This window comes from Manis javanica, chromosome 3 (assembly GCF_040802235.1).
Source record: "Manis javanica isolate MJ-LG chromosome 3, MJ_LKY, whole genome shotgun sequence".
In the NCBI taxonomy this organism is placed as follows: Eukaryota; Metazoa; Chordata; class Mammalia; order Pholidota; family Manidae; genus Manis; species Manis javanica.
Window position 1 is genome coordinate 81,094,887 of NC_133158.1, and position 21,401 is coordinate 81,116,287.

General features: G+C 41.4%; 1 protein-coding gene across 3 annotated transcripts in view; it reads right to left on the reverse strand.

Moving 5' to 3' along the window:
- Positions 1–2,316: 2,316 nt before the first annotated feature.
- Positions 2,317–21,401, reverse strand: part of CRYBG3 (crystallin beta-gamma domain containing 3) — a 100,168-nt gene continuing 81,083 nt past the window's right edge. For 2 of the 3 annotated variants that reach the window (XM_037001644.2, XM_037001643.2), the window contains 5 exons: positions 12,928–13,067; positions 9,941–10,064; positions 5,670–5,828; positions 4,611–4,770; positions 2,317–3,882 (listed from right to left, as the gene is read on the reverse strand). In XM_037001644.2, coding sequence (XP_036857539.2) covers positions 3,794–3,882; positions 4,611–4,770; positions 5,670–5,828; positions 9,941–10,064; positions 12,928–13,067 — 672 coding nt within the window. In that variant the 3' untranslated portion in view covers positions 2,317–3,793. Of the gene's footprint in view, positions 3,883–4,606; positions 4,771–5,669; positions 5,829–8,726; positions 8,765–9,940; positions 10,065–12,927; positions 13,068–21,401 lie in introns of those variants that run through there. The other variant, XR_012129235.1, reaches the window with a different exon arrangement.

A 21,401-nucleotide genomic window follows, 5' to 3' on the forward strand; every position in this document is an offset into this window, starting at 1 on the left:
GTGAATGTCAGGGTGAGCCAATACTTGGGTTGGAGAGGGCACCCTGTGTTTAGAATTGCCTGAAAATTGTTAGTAAATGTGTCTCTTAAATAGTTGCTCCTGCAAAAAAAGTTGGAACCTGCTGGTTTCCTCTTTTGAAGGCTGGCTTTCTCTCTCTTTGGAAAAAGGGTCTTCTAGGTAGACAGATGCCATGGCTGGACAGCATAGTGAGACTGCAATTTAAAGATCATATTGTGCTCACAGTAGGGTCAGATCAGGATTAGTCTGTGAGTATGCTGGGGGAAAGGCTTCCTCTCAGGGCATTTCCATCACTGGCGTCAGGTCACCAGGCTAACAGGTGGTCACCACCCTTCTCCTTGGAAATCTATGTATTCTCACAGCTCAGTGCCATGCTTTTGTTCAGATAATGCCCAGATCTTACTGTTTGGGTTCGTTTCCTGCCTGTTGGGCCTTTGGGGGCTTGCCCACATCCCCCTAATTCAGGCCATGGGCCTATACTTGGACAGCTGCACAGTCTGTTCATGCCTCCCTGTCTTAGGCCCTCTCCCATCCTGTACACTGCAGATCCGTCTTTACATGTGGTTTTGTTAATGTTCTTAAAAAATCTCTTATCCTATAGATCATGGAGAAAAATATCTGCATTGCATAACCTTGCCACCTGGCCCAGCAGCTCCCCAAACTGGCTGATACAAGAATCAACCTTAAGAAATTATAAATCCCCAGGCTTCATCTGGTCTGGGTTTGAGCCTCTGCATTTATGATTAAAGCTCCCTGTACAACCCTTAGGACCTATCCTATGTCCTGTGGCTTCACCCTGTTCCTCCTAATCAGCTGAGGATTTACTCCATGAATGATCAGAGAGAGAGTTGGGGACCCCTAGACGTCTCCATAGCTAGATTGTTCAGCCATCAGGGCCAGACCTGGAGAGGATTAGATTACTATTATATATAACCTCAAAAGTACATACTCCCACATGCCCCTATTTTTAAAAACCATGGTTACTCTGATAACCAACCAATGTGAGAGGTGATGAGGAATTTTTGAAGCTTCTGGAAGAGATGATTAACTGCACTGTGCAGGGTGGTTGGAAAGGGAAGTAGAGATTAGTTGGAAGGTTACTGCACTGGAATGAAAGTTTTTATAGATCACATAGCTGGTAATATTTTGCTGCATGATGTTCACAAATTGCTGATTTATATGAGTATCAAATTTTGTTGCCAAAAAAAAAGTATGGGTGAAGTTAAATGAAACTTGAATGTTTCAATGATAAGTTGATATATCAACCAAGTTTCTGCTCCACCAGGTGCAGTTTTATATTTGACTTGACTATTTGCTACATATAAATAGTAATCTGTGAGGACTATAATGATATATACAATGTGTGTGTGTTCATAAACACCATAACATTTTACCAAAAGAATTCTTTATAATGCTCAATAAATTTCACTTAAGCATCAAGGCTTTATGATTTTTCTTGGAATTAACCTGTATTCTAGAAAAACCCTCCTAGCTAGAAGTCCTCAAAGATTTTTTTATGAATTCTTAACCCCTGCTTTTTTAAAAGGATGAAATTCCAAATGGTTTACCTTTATCATTCCTTAAAGAACAAGAGAGACACACATGATGGGGAATGAGGAAACAGGTTTGTCCCAACCGAAAATACGTCTTTCCTGTGGTTTGGTGGTAGCTGGGAAGCGTTATATCGGAATTATGGGTAATGTGGTTTTTTAGGACTGCAGTGTGGATTTAACATTTCACACAATTGACAGAGTTCTTGCATGGGGATGATTACTATTTCTTACTAAATTAGAATGCATTCATTGTATCTAAGTTTTCATATGGGAGTTGCAATTTACATAAACTATAATTAGATATGCTGTATTGACAATCATGGAAGTTTTTGGAGAAAACACTCAAGTGGCATTTTCATGACTAGTTTCTCCTTTTTCAGGCTCATGGACTTTGCTTTCCTTTATCACCTATGGATTCACCGAAGCAAATTTGGAACAGTTCAGTTGTTTCTGTCAAGGACCTGAGACTTACTACAGACAAAGAAAAGGAAAGCTGGGTGTTATCCCTCTGGACAGAATGTTTAATCCAGGTAGTCTAGTGCTTTTACAGAGATCCAATGTCTGTTATTCCACATACGTATGGAAAACAAAGATTTGTGTGCTAGGGAGTCCCTATTGCTTTCAGCCACCAGACTGGGGAGAAGAATGGTCATAACCAGTTTTCCTTACCTGTGTATCTAATAACCCAACAGTGGCACATGGAAAAAGAACAGTGAATTAGGTGTCCCAGAAAGTGACAGAATGATACTTTTGAGAAATTTATTTAATCCAGTGTGGTAGAAAAGGCACAATTCCAATAAATGTGTCATTTAAATATCATTACCTGGCTTTGTTCTCTTTGGAAGAAACAGCTTCTTTAAAGAGCCTTACTGGCTCTAGGAAAATTTTAAGCAATTAAAACAAAAATTAACTGTTTTTTTACAATAAAAATATACATACCTTTGCATATACACCCCTTCCCACCCCCTGTTAAAGTTACCCCTATAACATAAGTTTCATTAAATAATATTGCAACATGAGAGGCACTCACATCTGGGGACAAAAGGGAGCTTTACAGATGCTGCTTAAAAGATGACAAAAAAGCCTGAGATTGAAGGAAAAAACATCTAATAATATATACATGGAAAGATCAAGTCTCTCTAAAAAATAATACAGTGGGTCTTTTTGAGTTTAAACAATTCACTATCATTTTACATTCTAAAGTGCACAGAGGTTGGTATTTTAAAAATATCACTGGAGAATTTGACTTTTCTATATAAAAATAGAGCAAATGTGCCGCCACTTTCTGGCAAAAGTTTGGGAACAATGCTTGTGAATTGTACAGTTGAAGGTGGTGGCTGTTTACACCTGAAGCTAAGTCAAAGATGACATCCTACCCGATTTTGCTTAAATGAAAGCTACTTAAAATGGGTGTGAAAAACTTGAATTTTGTCATTTTGTAAATACTATTTGGTTTTTATTTGAACATTTGAAATTTTCTTTTACTTCAGGCAAAGAAAAATGGACTATTCTTATACATAGGTAACATAATCTCATAAACATGTCTTGAGGGCAGGTCAGGCAACTGCTGGTCAGAGACTCATTGTTTATAAAGTGCAAGGCTAGCCACAGGTTGTTTTAGTTTGAAGGCCTGAGCAAAGACTGCCCCATAGGAAATACTCCAGTATTTGAGCCTTTTTTCTAACAAAGCAGGGGTCCCTCCCTGGGGTCAGTTATAAGTATGAATACCTATGGTGCTTCAGTTGCAGAAGTCTCGAGAGAGAGAACCTTTAAGGTTTAGCTAATACAGCAGCTTAGCAGGGAGGTTTATTCAGTATGTTTTCAGATAGTGCTAAAAAAATTCCTCTTTTTGCAGAAGTATGGCTTAACCCAAAGGAATTTGTTTCCCTGGCCTTGCCTCTCATGGGCCGACTGTGTCCACTAGTGCCCTAGGATGACTATCAGCAACAGGACACGTGCTTGGGAGAGAGAGGAAAACAGACTTCAAGAAACTTGTTCACCGGAGCTGGAGATCATGCAAGAATAGAACCTTTCCCAGAAACCAAAACATATTCTTCATAGAACAATGAATCACTGGGAAGACTATTTTGAGCTTTTCTGTGGTGAAGGGAAAGAAGGTCATTCTGCTCAGTGATCGAGGAGCATGAGCACAAGCAGCTTCCTTTGCTCAGGACATGAGGCTCCTTCTTCCTTTGCTCTTGTTAGAGATGGTACAGAGTCTCTCACAAGATTTCAATATCCCATTTCTGTGTTTCTTCTTCCTCCAGGGGCTGATTTACAATTACATGTGTCTTGTCATAATAATTTCCTCCTAAAATAGAAATTTCCAAGAAAAGATTATTGTTCACACAGGTGTGTAACACAGTCACAAGCTTTTGTTCGGCCCACTGTAGGGTAGATACGTCATGTACAAAGCAGCCTGGAATGGGAAACTGAGTTTAAGTAAGGCCTGGCTATTATTCATCTCAAATTGGATATTATGACTCAAATACTAAGAGGTATAACAGATGATTACGTAAGTGTGCCGCAACGATGTGAGTCTCAGAACACAGCGCCCTGGCTCAGTCAGGTACCACGTGTGTGTGTTTCTGACGCTGACAGTGGCTGTGTCTAACCCAATTAGATCCAAAGCCCTCAATAATGTTGGCCCTTATCTTGCTGAATTCAAAAACAAGTTTAAATGATACCTAAGTTTTAACTCAGGGCTTTTAAGGACTACAACCAGTGAACAGCAAAAAGTTAGAGATGTTTCCTTCTAAGAAACAGATGGCATTTTATGGCTGATGTTGCGTCAAACTTAGGATTGTTCTCAAAGATCATGTAGCAAATGAACAAAAACCTTCTTAGACTTTGTCCTTAGGCTTTTTCTTCTTGATCCATATAGCCAATTGTTAAATGGCATATCTTAAAGATTTTTTTAAGCATAATTAAAAATGACTCAATATTTCTCTTATTTATAAAGGTTTCTTTTACTGAGGAGATTTGAATTTTAAAATTTTTTCCAAAAACACAAAATCCTGGGTTTCACCAGAGGCCCACCTTTAACATCAAGGACCAGCCGATCACTGAGATAGGAGCTGATGGTCCCGTTCCTGTTCAGCCGCCACTTCTGTCGGACCTGCCCGTGTTCGGCCCACAGGGCTACCTTTGCTCCAGGGGTGTCCCGGCCACCGATCACATCGAGACATGTATCACTGGCCTAAGATGATTAAGAAATAAATTGGCAGCACTGTGTTTTCTAAAATGAATTGAATTAGGTCAATTTTCTTTCATGTGAACAAATCTAAGGCATGATTGTGTTTTATCTAAGAAGAAGCCATATAACATAATTATACAATTTCAGTAAACTTTTCAAGTCTTCCTCATGGCTGAGGGGAGAAGCTGGTACAAAAATGAACCTACCGTAATAGAGGTACTTGTTTGTAAAAGTCGTCTGCATTACCAGGGGTGGGCAACAAAAGTTTGTTGAATTAGAATTAAATGTTAAGACCTGTTAGCTTAAATGTATTAGGTCAAGCTTGGTTTTCTTATAAAAACTTCAGGTGATGTGATAGATATCCAGACAATAATTACTTTAAGTGTTTTTCCTTTTTGTTGAAGCATGAGAAGAGAGTAGATATTCCACTGGTGCTACAATAAAACTGATGTTCTCCTCCTCACAGCAGTAAATGTAATAGAGGGGGTCACAGAAAAAAACCTACATTTTATTTTCTAAGCTTTCTCCAACTAAAGCTTCGTTCTTCTACTGCTTCATTCTGTAGTTTGAAAACGAGAAGGTTCCATTGTGTTTGGAATCACAAAGATAGCTGGCTTTATCTGGCAGAGAAAGGGATGTCTCACAAAAGCACAATCCAATTTGGATCTAGTGACTTTTATCACTGGTTTAAAAAAAATCCTTGAGGCATATCCATAATATGTGAGAACTGGATTTTCTAGATCAAAAAATTGAGTGATACACGTCAGTAGAGAATCATGTAACAAACTGCTTCTTGGAGGCTGCAGTATTTTATGATGCCCTTTAATTTGGCAAAATTCTGGTTTCCAGAAGAAAAAACCAAAGATCAAAAAGCAGGGAGCGGTATGAGCGAGCTCAGTTACCTTGGATTTAAAGAGTCCCCGACAGTAGTGCCAGATCTGCGTCGTCCTCCCACTGTAGGGGGCAATGCACACTGAGGTCGCCCGCGTGTTGGCTCCATTTCCAGTGACTGTCAGATATCCGTCCTGGGCTCGGTTCTTTATTCTAATGTATACTGCGGGCTATTAAGAGGGGACAGACAGACATTTAGAAGAAAACTTGTGAATCTAGAAATTAATCCTTCCAATGCAGGAAAGCTTAATGAGAAGTGAGAAGTGATGTAATTTAGCTTATTTATATCAATATCACTCTTATTTCCTTTAGAAAATACATATGAATCAGTATTTTCTATTGGAAAATCCTTAGATCAGTGAGCACAAAGCTTCAATTGTACAATCTCTATTACACTTCTATTACATTTTTCCAAAGAATGCCCTTTTGTTAAAGGTAACAGTTTCATTTACCACCATAGTTACATTGGCAAGGGGTGAAGAGGTAGGGACTTGATGAGTTTCATTCGATCACTACTGTGTCCTTGCTGGTCTGGGGGAGGCGGGAGTAGGAAGAAGGGCCAGGTACTACTGCACGGGTCTCCCAACAGCACAGCAAAGACAGCAGTCATCAGACACTGCTGTCCTGAGCTCTGTGCAAGTGCCAAATGACTGCGGGAGGCCTCGACAATCCCAGGTGGCTGAGGGCCCTAGCTGCTGTGGCACTCTCTTTGTTGACCTTTATACTCCAAGGGAAGAGATCATGCATGTTTAATCATTACAGAGGTATTCAAAAATTGGGTGACAAAGAACTTCATCCCCTAGGCCTGGCATATATACAATAAGTTGTCAAATAAAATCCTATCTAGGACTTGTCTCTAAGGATATTCATATTTATTGAGAGCTTAGTATATGTCAAGCAGTGTGCTTAATGCTTTCTGGGCTTCTGTATCGTTTGTTAGAATTAATAATCAGGGCAACCCTTTAAGAAGAACAATTATGACCTAACTTTACAAGTAAGGTTGACACAGATATGGAGAAGCCAGGTCTGTCTACACCTAAACCCTCCCTCTTCACTAGGGAACTGAGGCCTGAGCTGAAATGCACTAGTTACTCTTAGACACAAGGTATTAAGAGAGACCAACTCTAAAGGTGGTAGTGTGAATAAGAAAGATGATGAAAAGTTGCAGCATGTCACTGAAGCTCCACAGAAGCCACTCTTTCATCCCCATGACTTAGGCCTCCAGTCTTAGTGTAATAAAATACAGGACACACCCTTCCCACCTGAGTCTGTTATTTAATAAGGAGCATTTTCATTCCGAGAAACCCAAGTGGGAGTGAAATGCAACATGGTATCGTAAGTCCACCTACAAATATTCCTCTAGGTCACACTTAGGACAGATCCCCATGAAGCCAGCTGAATTTTGGTAAATTGCTGCCATGTTTAGCCTTTCAAAGGAAATAAACACTCTAAGCAAATAGAAGAACAAATTTTTAGCCAGTAACTTAAAGCAGATAAAGATGACCTCTATTTAGCAAAATGTTTTAATTGTTTCAAATTACTTCCATATTCAGAATGCAACTGTAATGAACTTAAATTTCTGTCATTCATAATAGGTCTATATTATAATTCTGTCTCCCACTAAAATTATTAATTCTTGAGGCTTCAGTACATCTTTATTATAGTCTTCTACCTTACACACATAAGAAAACAGGCATGACCTTCACAGAGGACCTTCTAATTACGTTAGGGCCAAACAGCACAGTTTAAACCAATTAACTCAAGCAAGGTACTAATTACCCTTATTACACACCTGTGGGCTGACTCTCTGTAATTATACTATAAAACACTGATAGGCATTGTAAGTACCTTAGTGACTTCCTAATTCCCATCTTCAGAAGGGATCACATTATTCCTTAATTCCTGAACAAGAATATAAACTAAAGCAGTACGGACAGCCTTACCATAAATGAAGTATGACCCATAATACTGTTTACAAACCCAGAATTCCTTTGCTGGGTTTCAAAGCTGTGGCCTAAACAGCCAAAGGGAAAATGATCTATTAAAATATTTTGAAAGTAAATGTTTAACCAGAATAGCACTCGGATAGCTCCTAAAGAACAATATAAGAATATCACATATAATGTTGTCAAAAAATTCCTGGGTAAAATTAAAAGGCTATTGTTCTAGCTGTCCTTTACCTCAGGACCCTGAACAATGGTCAGGGACATCCTTCCCCCAGAGGAACCACCTTTCAAAACTGAGGGCAACATTCTTAAGTGTCTGACTTGGCTTGCAAGTTTCTAACAACAGAGGATTAAGCATTGTGTAGGAACAGCTACACTCAATTCCCACTTCTGCCTTGCTGTTTCCCATGGCTTTTCAATGGGATTTCCATCACCCCATGCGACAGGAGTGAGGAATAAGCCAGATGTGAATGTGAGAAAATCTGGCACCACACTCTCTGTGCCAGGAAAGCCCACTAATGTGCAGGACCCTTCAGAAGAGCATTCTCTGGTTCTCTCAAGAGACACCGTGAATGATAAACTTTAGAAATAAGTGCTATCATATTAACATGAACCATGTTGTATCCGACTCTTTACACACATCATCTTACTTAATCCTCCTGATATGAGAAGTAAGCAGTGTGATCAGTTTCACCAGAGAGGATTCTGAGGTGCCAAGAGACAATGAGTCATCAAGTCACTGGTCGCAGCAGCAGAATCAGGATGTGGGCCAACAGGGGCAGAGCGGCAGGCAGGAGTGCGGTGTGCACGCATGAGAAGGGGGCAGCAGACCAGTCGGGTTAATTCTTAGTGGGCTCCTGTTGCTTAACAGTATGTCCTCTCTGAGCATCAGAGCCTCAGTACTTACATCACTCAGCTCAGGGCCTGGAATATATGGTGCCACTCTGTAAATGATCTTATTTTAGAGGAAAGTAGGGTGTGACTGTTTAAGAACACAAATTTTAGGGCATGACAGAAGTAAGTGGGTTCAAATACTGCTTCTGACATGTAGATGACTTCTGCCAATTTGCTTTCCCTCTCTGAGACTTAACTTCCATGTCTAGAAAATGGGGTAACTCTTACCTTAAAGGACGGTTTCTGGAATTGATGAGAAAGTGTTTCTGAAGGGATAGAGAGAAGTACAAATGGCACATCCATTGACCATCACACCCCTGACAGCCTAGTGTGGGTTTCCCACCCTCCAGGAATCCCCCCACCACTCCTACATGTTCATACTTCCTTTCTCTGACCTGGATGTAGCCTGTGGTTTTTTGATCATTACACTGCATATTATGTTATTGCTTTGAGTTGGACATGTTTGTAACCAACAAAAATGTAAGCTCCAGTAAGGAAGAAATTTCTCTCCTTGATTCTTCCATAATTCTCTGCACAAGGTCAAACCTTCATTCCTCCACTAAACAAATAGTCTCTGAGTTCTTACAGTGTGCCAGACATTGTGGCAGGCACCAGGGACAGAACCTCCAGCAAGACCCACACAGCCCTGCCCACACTGGGCTGCAGCCAGGTGAGAAGGCGCCCTCTTGAGTCCAGCCATGACATGTGCTCACGCACCACAGGCACTACCTGGCGGCAACAGCAGCAGGTCAGATCTGACTGATTCAGAGAGAGGGGGAAGAGGCAGCCTGAAGAACCTGACGCTCAAGCAGAATTTAGGGGGTGAGTGCGAACGAGGCAGGCAGAGAATGAGGGAAGGAACTTCCAGACAGGGGCACCGCTTGTGCCGGGAAAGCACCGTGTACACTGGTGCATGTGGCACAGCCACAGGAGTGCACACTAGACCTGACAGGCGCAGCTGGAGAGGAGAGGGCAGCCGGCCACCGAGGCCTGCGGAGAGATGAGCCTGCACCTACCCCCGGTGCTGTGGGACGTGTCTGAACAGATGACTGACAAGCAGACATGGGCAATAAATACTGTTTTAATAAATTGTCACGATCTACCCTGAGTATTCTGTAAGTGGGGGATATTCCAAATGCTTAGTGAACTAGTATGGTCTCAGCATTCATTCTTGTTTCCACTGCTTGTCATGAATGTTTCAATATTTATTTTCCCATGAAAAATCAACAAGGTTGAAAAGTCTTTGGACTCAAAGCTTAAATCCAATGTTGACCTTAGGTATGAGTTTATGAATTAATTAAAACCTATAGATTTCCTAATCGAATCCCTCCGTATCATAAATGGCAAACAAAATAAAATGTCAGTATTTCAGATACTGTGGTTTACAAAATTTCTATTAGAAAATTGAGTTATTTTGGATCTTACAGTTCCTCTCTCCTTACCTGCTTCATAGGACGGAGGGAACCAATTGTTTTCCATCCACTGAATGATGTCCAAATTGGAATTTCATTAGGCTCAAGAAGGATTTGTCGTCCCAAGAAATTGGATCCTTCATAAGCTATCCACCTATATGACAGCAAGCAGAAAAAAAGGGGTACTTACACATAAAAAGTAATCTCTTATCAAAGTACCTGTTATGATACCACAGAGGGTTCACTTTTTAAACCCCTAGGTGTTTACGATTTTTAAGAAAAAAATGTGTAATCCTGTTTTTTAACAGAAAAGGCAGGGTAGACTAGGAGAAAGTCTATTAGACTGGGGCTCAAAACATTTGGACCCCAATTAGGATTCTGGTTTCCTTACTTCCAGTAGATGGTTCCTTTAGCTTTAAAATTCTGCATTCCTCTGATAATACCAATTCTTTTTCCCTAACACTTTAACATTCCAAGATAGACCCTACACCCTCACTATCACCCAGTTAAATGACACTAGTTCACTCTACCCCCGTGGGCTCAGCACCATGTGCCCTTTGGGGCTTCCCCCAGGGCGCCAATGACCTCTTCAGACACACCTCCTCCCACAGCTTCTCTGAGGCCACTCAGGGTGACTTAAAATTATCTCCCAAGATGCCCTGTCTTACTCTTACTTCAAGGTCTGGCTCCTTGGCAAATCCTTCTCAACACTCCGGGCCTTCCACTGGGCCAAGGTAAAGTGCAGAAAGCCAGACAGGGCCTCGAGGTGAGAGTCAGGAGTCTCAGTGCTCCACAAACACAGCCCTGCCATTCCTCACAGACTGACAACAGGCTGCACAGCGGAGGCACGCTGACCCGCTGGGACAGACGAGGAAGGCCAGCAAACTGCAAAGAAAGCTGGTCCCCTACAGAGTTTGCTGAGCCCTGGTTTTGGTGTTATCAAGCTGGATGGCTAAGGAGAATCTGCTGGGAGTGCCAACTCTCCGTAATTCTCGGCAGGGCTCACGGTCACTGCAGATGGTGCTTTCAGGAACACGTGTGGAAGACGAGGTGGCTGCCCTGCTCGGTTCAGACAAGGCCCTCTGCTCCCCACAGCTGAGATCAGTCTTGGCCAAATTATGGATGAACAAGATGGAGGATGTTCCCTCCACCCCTTCTTGCCTACAAAAATCTACACCATCAGACTGGTGTAGAGTCGGGATAGCATGGCCATGGAGAGGTTTGCAGATTCTTTAAATAGGCAGCAAGTTTCAGTTATAAAGTCTAGGCAGGATTTGAATAAATTGTATCTCATTATGTATTCAGCTAAATAAATTCCACAGTTGATAAGTGTTAAAGCTTGGCCTTCATTACCATCCCATTTCAGAGATATGGGGTAATATGGGGATTAAAAACAAAACAGAACAAAACTTGTCATGAGGGTATCAGGCTGTGCAAGAAGCAGTATCTACAAGCCGTCCCCAGGCTAGGGAACTTGAGGCCACCCTCACCGTTCCTTTGGCCATGTATCGACCCTCTCACAGAGAATGTAGAACACTGAGACAGGTGGAAATAAGCTAAAGAGAAGAAATAGTGATGTCAAGGTAAAACGTCACCAATTTTCCACAGAAGAGTCAAATAACCTGGTGAGAAACTTCCAGAAGTGAGTCAGTAACTATCAATTCCACTCAGGAATGTAAAAATGTATAAAAATCCCATATCGCAGGGATGCAGAATTCAGTTCAAATAGACTTAGTAAAGTGGCAAAGGGCATACTGGAATAAATTATGCGATTATTATTCTTAGAGTAAATCAATTTATGTTTAATGAACACCCAAACATGTGAAATGTTTTGCAAAAGGAAAACTTAGATTGCTGTACATGTGCATAATACAAAAGCCATTTATTACAATAGTTGACTTAATTTTCAAATTGATTTACATTCTTGGCATTCCCTTCCATTGTCCCACAATATTTAAGTTACACAATTTAAAAATCATAAGAAATAAATGTGTGTGGGGGGGACACGGGGAAGGTAGTGTAACACAGAGAAGACAAGTAGTGATTCTATAGCATCTTACTATGCTGATGGACAGCGACTGTAATGGGGTATTTGGGGAGGACCTGATAATAGGGGGAGTCGAGTAACCATAATGTTCATGTAAATGTACATTAATGATAGCAAAATAAAATAAATTAAATAAAATAAATCATAAGAAATAAAAAGTCATCTTTATATCAGTCATCAAGAGGTAGTATGATCCTGTAGTTGACTTTTGGTACAGACACACCAATGGTGCCAGAGGAAAGGCAGGCTTATGGGCACTCCCCAGAAATGGCCTGGGAGGCAGATTTTCCAGGAAGCATTAGAGATTCAACTTCAGGGCCCCTCACTTGCAGGTCTCTTACTGTTTTTGCTCTAAATAAATATGCAGGCTTGTATTTATGTATCCATAACTTTTCATTTATTTTCTTAAAGAAGTCTCCCAGATTGGAAAAGTGCTGGCCCCGTACACCACGGATGCACTCCTGACAACCTGAATGAATAGCAACAATGGTGTGGTGGTGTGGGAGAGGTTGGCCAGGATTGGGGGCATCAAAGTAAGTACCCTGTACCCTGCAGCAAACAGCTCTAGAATGAGATGTCAAATCAAAATACAAGAGAACGCTATTCATCTTAACAGTTGTCACTTGTCTTTAGCATGCAATGGTGCTGAGCTGTCATAGTTGCTGATTTAATAGGTTTCTCCTGAAAGGAAAGTAGGCTCAACTGGTTAAAGCCATCTGGCCCACCTACTCTGAGACACATGCTCTGAATACAAGGGCAGTCCCTCTTCCCCAAGGGCTCTTCTCCCAGACCATTGCATCTATGACATGCCAGACATGGTCCACAGACTTCTTGTACTTAAACAGAAGTTCAATTATTACATTGCAAGCGAAAAGGAGTAGAGTACCATCAGACCAGAACAGAGCAGCCATGGAGGAATTCGGTCCTAAAACAGTGACTGAACCAGGCCTTGCCCTTGTTCCATACTTACAGTCCACTTTTTACCCACACGGACTGGGTGTAGAAGTGCAGATCCTTGTTCAGAACAGAGTTCACAGCCTCTTCTAGATGTAACTCTCTTCCCTCACAATGTTCCAGAGCAAAAAGGCTAATGGAAGGTTCTTCAAAAACCTAACAGCACAGAAAAGAGAAAGCATCACAATACAGGGTGGCCGTACCTCAGTGACATCCCGTTCAGAACACAGGGTTCCCTGGATCCACTGTCAAATGCAGTTTGCGGCTCTACCCTCTATTGAAGCTAAGTCAAAACCCACTGGTGAAATTAGATTCTATCCGTAATTCATATTTACTTTTTTGTAAACTAAAAGTGAAGTTTCAAAAAAGCAATCTTAAATGCATAATAAAAACAAACACTTGGTTCCAATCACACATGGCCTGGTTGTGCTGTAATGCAGACCACATGTGGGCCCTGCCAGTACTTTTAGGCAGCAATAGAATAAACACGGAATGGAATGGCATCCTCATCTCTCAGGAGCCCCAGGAGCTGTCACCAAGAAGGCAAGACTCCAAGGCTCTAGGCTCTTAAAACATTCCTAGGAGGAAGAGAAAGGCATTTTAATTTAACCAAAAGCCAGAATGCATAAGGACAGGAGTGATTTCTACATTACAAGTAGTCCCCAAAAGTAATCCCAAACTCCTCAATTCAGACAAGAATAGAATCAATTTTGTTCTTTTTCATTCATTAGTATTATGTAAAACACCATATCATGAGACTTTTGGGAATGAGGAATCAAAGCAAGGCGCGGCTGACTCGTGGCTCCATTACAACTACACAGATACTGCAGTGTAATCCGGGGCAGAGGGGGATATGCCCAAGGAGTACTCAGTGGGAGGCCAGATTCTTTTCAGCAGAAGGGAGCAGGAATCAAGGAAGCTTCATGCATGTGGTGGTGTGTGCGCTTGGTCTCCAAGGAGGAAATGTGCTGGGCAGGCCTAGAGAGAGCAGAGGTACCCTGCACGAGGGAAGGGAGACAGAAATGCCAGGGGGACAGAAGGGGAATGTCATCTGGAATGCACAGTCCGACAGGAGGCAGCCTTAAGTGTGCCCTGTTTGCCTACTTCTCCTTGACACCGACGGGGTGGAGACAGAGTTATTGCCAGTGGGGAGTCCTTGAGACTTCTAGATGGGGTGGGGTAGTGGTGGGGGGCTACTGAGCTGACATATCTGTGACTTGCACATGAGAAACAGCACTTGTGACAGAGACTGGAGGCATTCAAGGACCAGTAACTATAAGCTGACAACTGACCTGCAGATGTACCTGCATAAGAGCAAAAGGAATTATAAGTGTTATTCCCTGCAGCAGGGTTTGGAATAGGAAAGGATGTGAATTACTTAATTGTCCACCAGTAGAGGTTTAGTTCAGTAAGTTATGATACATTTATAGAGGAAGTCTATACAAGTGTCAAAAAGGAGATCTTTGTGACTGATCTCCAATTCTTCTGAGACAAATACAAAGTGACTATTCTATGACCACCTGTCAGGAGATTTGCATCTACGGAGCTAAAGGGCACTGATGGGAGCTGTTCTTCATGGCATGCCTTTTGGTACTTTTTGATTTTCAAACCGAGTTATACTGTTTACTCAAAAATTTAAATTGGTAATTATCACACATATGTATGCTTGCATATGTGTGTTTGTATTTTCCTTTAAATGGACTTCGAGAAATTAATCTGGCAACATGAGTGAAAAACAGAGAATGGAAGTACAAATATAGGGGAAAAATGCTCCAGGCCCGAGAAAGAGACCCAGACCTCAAATGAGGATGGACAGCCGGAAGGTTAGGGCCGGTGAGCAAGGGGTGCCCAGAAGAACCACCACAGTGTTAACACAGACACGATGCGGCAAACAAAGGGAAGGAGTAAGGAAGGAAAAAGATGTGGAGAGAAGTGGCTGCAAAGTGGTGGTGTAATTTGCCATATATAAGCAACTGATGGGGAAAGATGCCCAACAGCTAAGAATGTACATTTAGAACTGGATGTTTTAATGTTGAGCTACAGGCGGGACAATCTTAACAGAAATGACCAACAGCAGTAGACCTTTTGATCTGGAGTTCAGAGAAAAGATCAAGTAACAGAGAAGGTAAGCTTGGGAGTTTTCAGAATTGGGGCAATACCTGGAGCCAGTCACGGGTGAGAAAATGGAAATGGAAGGAGGAAAGAACAGCACTGGCACACGGAGGGGGCCTGTGGAGGGGGTTGAGTACAGGCACCCCAGGAGGAGAGCCAAAAGAGAAACATCATGGAAGTAAAGTGGAAAGAAAAACCACAGGGGGTTTAGAGGCTCTGCCCCCCGTCCCCAGGGCACAATCGAAAATCTGAGCATAACTTTTGACTCTTCTGCTGTTAGCCTACTGACTGGAAGCATTACTGATAACATGAACAGTCAATTAACACCTATTTTGTAGGTTCAATGTATTATACACAGTATTCTTTAAAGTAAACTAGAGGAAAGAAGTGTTTTTTCAAATTGTTGCTAATCTCCAAAAAAGAGTTCCCTTATATCTACTGAAAGAAATCCATGTGTAAGAGTACCCATGTTGTTCAAGGGTCAGCAGCATCAAGGTGCCCACAGGATCACTCTTGTGATGCGAGGGCGACTGGAAGAGGTTGTGGCTTGGCAGGAGCTCCAAGGGGCACGCTGGAGAGGGGCGTGGGCTGTAGATTGTCAGGGCAGAGGAAAAGTGGTGGGAAATTGTACACAGGGTGTCTGGGATACTTTTTCAGAGAAGTTTAGTGAAGAGAGGACAGGAAATGGGCTAGCGGTCTGTAAGAATGCTTGTGGGCACCAGGGAAGTTGGTGGTGAACAGGAAGATGCTGAATAATGCAGCCGGAGTGGGGTGCTAGGGAAGAACTGAGAGTTTCAATCCCCCATTTCTCATCAGTTCAGAACCTCTGACTGGAAGCAGTCCACGAGGGAACTGCTTTGAAAAGGACGACCTATGCATCCTCTGAAATACAAGGGAAGATGGAAAAAGAATGCCAAGAAGCTTCCATGTTTTTAAAATAGGGGAATGTATGAGTAATTTTCTCTTTATATTATGTGGTAAAGGTTCCATGGTGATGAGGGGAAGCCTAAAACACTGTCCAGAACTTTTTTCAGTGAAAGAAATGTGTGTCCACACTCTGTGGCATCACAGCTGCCAGCCACTTGGGGCCACTGAGCATCTGAGATGCAGCCCCCGCTATAGAGGGGCTGAATTCACTTAAGCTTGAATGACCCCACCCAGCGAGTGCTGCGGTGCTGGGCGGTGCAGACGCAGGGCTTAGGGGTGCCGGGGCGTGCGATCGTCACCGCACGCAGCAAGACTGTAAATTGCTCAGGATGGAGCTGCCCAGGAGCACTGACGCTCCTTCAGTAAACACCGTAAAACTGGGTCAGGGATAGAAATTTGTCTCCAGTCACTGTGTTACTGATGACTGCAGGCACAACCAGGCACTTCTATCTGCAAAACAAAAATTGGAAGTATCCGAACAGTTTATAGAAGAGAGTCCCGAAGGGTAGGTTAGAAATGTAGCTAACAGCAGACAGCAGACTCCAAATTACCCACTGAAACGGGTGACTGAAAATGAATGGATAATCAAAATGCACAGACAAGGCCCTGACTTTCTCCAACATCTTCACCCTTAAGCTTTTTTCATAAAAGTGTTTCAGCTTACCTCTTACACATCTACTTGCTAAGTTACTAATTAGTAAGGAAGGGAAGATAGGCAAAGAACCTGGACAGGGCTCCAAGTCAACTCATCAGCAATCTGCTCCCCAGCAGAGTTTGCTATCGTACAACAGATAGGTTCATTAAAGGCAGTTAATGCTGACATGATGTAACTTTTTAAATCCCAGAGGGAAAACAATGAAAAACTTACTGTGAGAATATGATTTAAATGCTAAGCTTTTTCTTATTCTAAAAAAAATAGGACCTGTGTACACTTTGCCTCTTCCTTTGCAGAATGCCCACAGAAGGCTGCCATTATCACTCATTGAATCCAATTCACTCTCCAAAGATGATCTGACAATTCTATCTAGAAATTTAACCTAAGGAAACAATGACAAATTTAACAGAAGGGATTACAAAATGTGTTTAAAAATGATGATCCAGGGAGACTGAGAAAAAAAATTGTAGAAAATGATGAATATTCTTATGAGTTTACAAAATTCGTTAAGGATGCCCTCCCAATACATAAATTGGACAAGAACATAAACCAACAGCATTAATCAAGGAGGAAATAAAACTGCTTAATGTGGAAAAATACCCCATTAAACTTTTCATTTGAGAACATTTATTGTTTCTAAGCTTAAAGTAATTCACCCTCTAGAGGTCTGACATATATTTAATGTGATTTTCCTCTATTTAAATTGTTTTAATTTAAATGAACTTAATTTATAAATATGCTTAAAATTATAAATACACTTGATTTATAAATGTACTTAAAGGTTAAGACAATTAGTAAGGTCAATGTAAGTGCTAATGCAGGCAGGATGGTGTGGGTGGTTAATAGGGAATCATTCAGAAATAAACAGTGGTAAAGAACTATTTTAAAATCATATCTTCTGATACATTTTCCAAACATGAAAGTAGAAAGAAATATAAACTATTAAGTCTTCAAAACTGAATATGACTGAGTGATCTGAACTTTCCAAGAACAACAGAAACCACCAGAATTTAATTACAATTTGAGCTCCACAAATGTCTTGGCCTTAGTCCATGTTAACTTAGAAGGCAGCCAACCTTTGAGGCCACAAGCTCTTAGGTGTCAGCAGTAACAGGGCATTCCTGCTGGGTCAAGCCTGAGCCATGCGAAGTGGAGATAGTTTCTAAAAGGAGGATATGGCTAAGAAAAAAACACTTAAAACAAATAGTGTGAATGAAATTTCAGTAAGGAAAAAAGACACCTCATCATGCCCCCTCATTCCATCAACTAAAATAGTATTTTAAATGACAGTAAGAGTAATAACACATACAGGACTTAATTTGTGTCACACATCATATATACATATCCAGTCACAATCCCTTATCTATAGTGCTCATATCAAAAAGCTCTAAAACCCATTATTTTTCCTTATTTGGCAACAAAACCTGACTGAAGTAGAAGGCTATTTACAGTTATTTCTCCAATAATTTACATAGTATGAATATATTTGCTACAGAAATAGGGTTGTGTTTAATTATGGGGTGCTACCCAGAACCTCTAGGGGTGTGTCATATATGCTGTATGTGACCCATACTACAGTTTAAAATGTGAGAATTTCCAAATCCCCAAATACATTCAGATTAGGGAATAAAAACTGTATTCACTCATTTAATCCATACAGCTTCCTTTTGAGAGGGGTACCATTACTAGCCTCACTTTACAGATGAAGAATCAAGGCATGGATCACACACAGTTAAGTGGAAGAGCTGGCATTTGAATCTGGATGGTATGGACCCAGAGGCTGTGCTCTTAGAACTATAGTTCTAAAATATTCCAAGGACCTGTCATTTTAACAGAGAATATTTCTTTCTTTTTTGGTAGCATTCATGTACAATTACATGAGCAACATATGGTTACTAGACTCCCCTATTATCAAGTCCCCCCCACATACCCCATTACAGTCACTGTTCATCAGCACAGTAAAATGCTATAGAATCACTATTTGTCTTCTCTGTTATACTCCTTCCCCGTGTACCTCCCCCACTACATTATATGTGTTAATTGTAATGCCCCCTTTTCTCCCTTATCCCTCCCTTCTCACCCATCCTCCCCAGTCCCTTTCCCTTTGGTAACTGTTAGTCCATTCTTGGGTTCTGTGAGTCTGCTGCTGTTTTGTTCTTCAGTTTTTTTCTTTGTTCTTATACTTTACAGATAAGTGAAATCATTTGGTACTTGTCTTTCTCTGCCTGGCTTATTTCACTAAGCACAATACCCTCTAGCTCCATTAATGTTGTTGCAAATGGTAGGATTTGGTTTCTTCTTTGAATAATATCCCATTGTCAATATGTACCACATCTTTATCCATTCATCTAATGATGGACACTTAGGTTGCTTCCATTTCTTGGCTACTGTAAATAGTGCTGCAATAAACATAGGGGTGCATATGTCTTTTTCAAACTGGGCTCCTGCATTCTTAGGGTAAATTCCTAGAGTGGAATTTCTGGGTCAAATGGTATTTCTATTTTGAATTTTTTGAGGAACCTCCACACTGCTTTCCACAATCGTTGAACTAATTTATATTCCCACCAGCAGTGTAGGAGGGTTCCCCTTTCTCCACATCCTCGCCAACATTTGTTGTTGTTTGTCCTTTGGATGGTGGCAATCCTTACTGGTGTGAGGTGATATCTCATTGTGGTTTTAATTTGCATTTCTCTGATGACTAGCGATGTGCAGCATCTTTTCATATGTCTGTTGGCCATCTGAATTTCTTCTTTGGAGAACTGTCTGTTCAGCTCCTCTGCCCATTTTTTAATTGGATTATTTGCTTTTGGTTTGTTGAGGTGCATAAGCTCTTTATATATTTTGGATGTCAATCCCTTATGGATATGTCATTTATGAATATTTTCTCCCATACTGTAGGATGTCTTTTTGTTCTACTGATGGTGTCCTTTGCTAAACAGAAGCTTTTTAGTTTGATATAGTCCCACTTGTTCATTTTTTGCTTTTGTTTCTCTTGGCCGAGGAGATATGTTCATGAAGAAGTTGTTCCTGTTTATGTCCAAGAGACTTTTGCCTATATTTTTTTCCAAGAGTTTTATGGTTTCATGACTTACATTCAGGTCTTTGATCCATTTTGAGTTTACTTTTGTGTATGGGGTTAGACAATAATCCAGTTTCATTCTCTTACATGTAGCTGTCCAGTTTGCCAACACCACCTGTTGAAGAGGCTGTTCCTTCCCCATTGTATATCCATGGCTCCTTTATCGTATATTAATTGACCATATATGTTTGGGTTAATATCTGGGCACTCTATTCTGTACCACTGGTCTATGGGTCTGTTCTTCTGCCAGTACCAAATTGCCTTGATTACTGTGGCTTTGTAGTAGAGCTTGAAGTTGGGAAGCGAGATAACCCCTGCTTTATTCTTCCTTCTCCCAGCTTTGGGAGGATTGCTTTGGCTATTTGGGGTCTTTTGTGGCTCCATATGAATTATAGAACTATTTGCTCAAGTTCGTTGAAGGATGCTGTTGGTATTTTGATAGGGGTTGCACTGAATCTGTAGATTGCTTTAGGCAGGATGGCCATTTTGACAATATTAATTCTTCCTACCCAAGACCAAGGGATGAATTTCCATTATTAGTGTCCTTCTTATAGGGGTCCTGCATTATAGGGGTATGAGAAGAAGAAGAGAAAGAAAAAGGGGTAGAAAGCATCTTTGAAGAAATAATTGCTGAAAATTTCCCCAATCAGGGAAGGAAATACTCTCTCAGACCATGGAAGTCCACAGATGTCCTAACACAAGGGACCCAAGGAAGAAAACACCAAGACATATAATAATTAAAATGGCAAAGATTAAAGACAAGGAAACAATACTAAAAGCAGTCAGAGAGAGAAAAAACATCACCTACAAAGAAAAACCCAATGAACAATCCCAAATGAATAGTCTAAATTCATGAGTATTGAAACTGGAAAAAGAAGAACAAATGAGGCCCAAAGTCAGCAGTAGGAGGGACTTAATAAAGATCAGAGAATAAATAATGCAAATATTGTTCCATTTGGATTGGTCACATAGTTCTCTTAATATTCTTTCATTCCTAGAAATCATTTTATCTCTTTCCTCAGCTTCTCTGTATTCCTGTTCCTTGATTTCTATTTCATTAACAGTCTCTTGCACGTCATCCAGTCTGCTCTTAAATCCTTCCATTGTTTGTTTCATTTCTGTTATCTCCCTCCGGAATTCATCACTTAGCTTTTGCATATTTCTCTGTAGCTCTATCAGCATGCTTATGACTTTTATTTTGAATTCTTTTTCAGGAAGATTGGTGATTTCAGACTCACCAGGCCCTCCCTCTGGTGTTTTAAGTATTTTGGACTGAACAAGGTTCTTTTGCCTTTTCATGGTGATGGAAGTGATCACCAGCAAGTCGCATGTGTGTCAGCTGGGAGAACAAAAGTCCCTTCCTGCTTGTTGGTCACCTTGCCCCTCTCTGCTGCCTATGCCAGACAGCTGCACACAGGGAGCAGCCTCTGGGTTAATGACATGAGCTGCCGTGGGCGGGGCAGCCCTCAGGACAGTCTAGCGCATTGGCGGTGGTTGCAGGTGAGCAGCGTGTGTTCTCCCGCAAGAACAGCAACCCTTCTTTCTGTCGTAACTCTGTGCCAGTATCTGCTGCCTGTGCTGGGCAACCGCACACAGGGAGCAGCCTCTGGGTTGACCCCATGAACTGCTGTAGGCGGGGCGGCTTTTGGGATGGCCTAGGGTACTGGTGGTGGTTGCACGCGATCAGTGCATGTTCACCACCAGAATGGAGCACCTA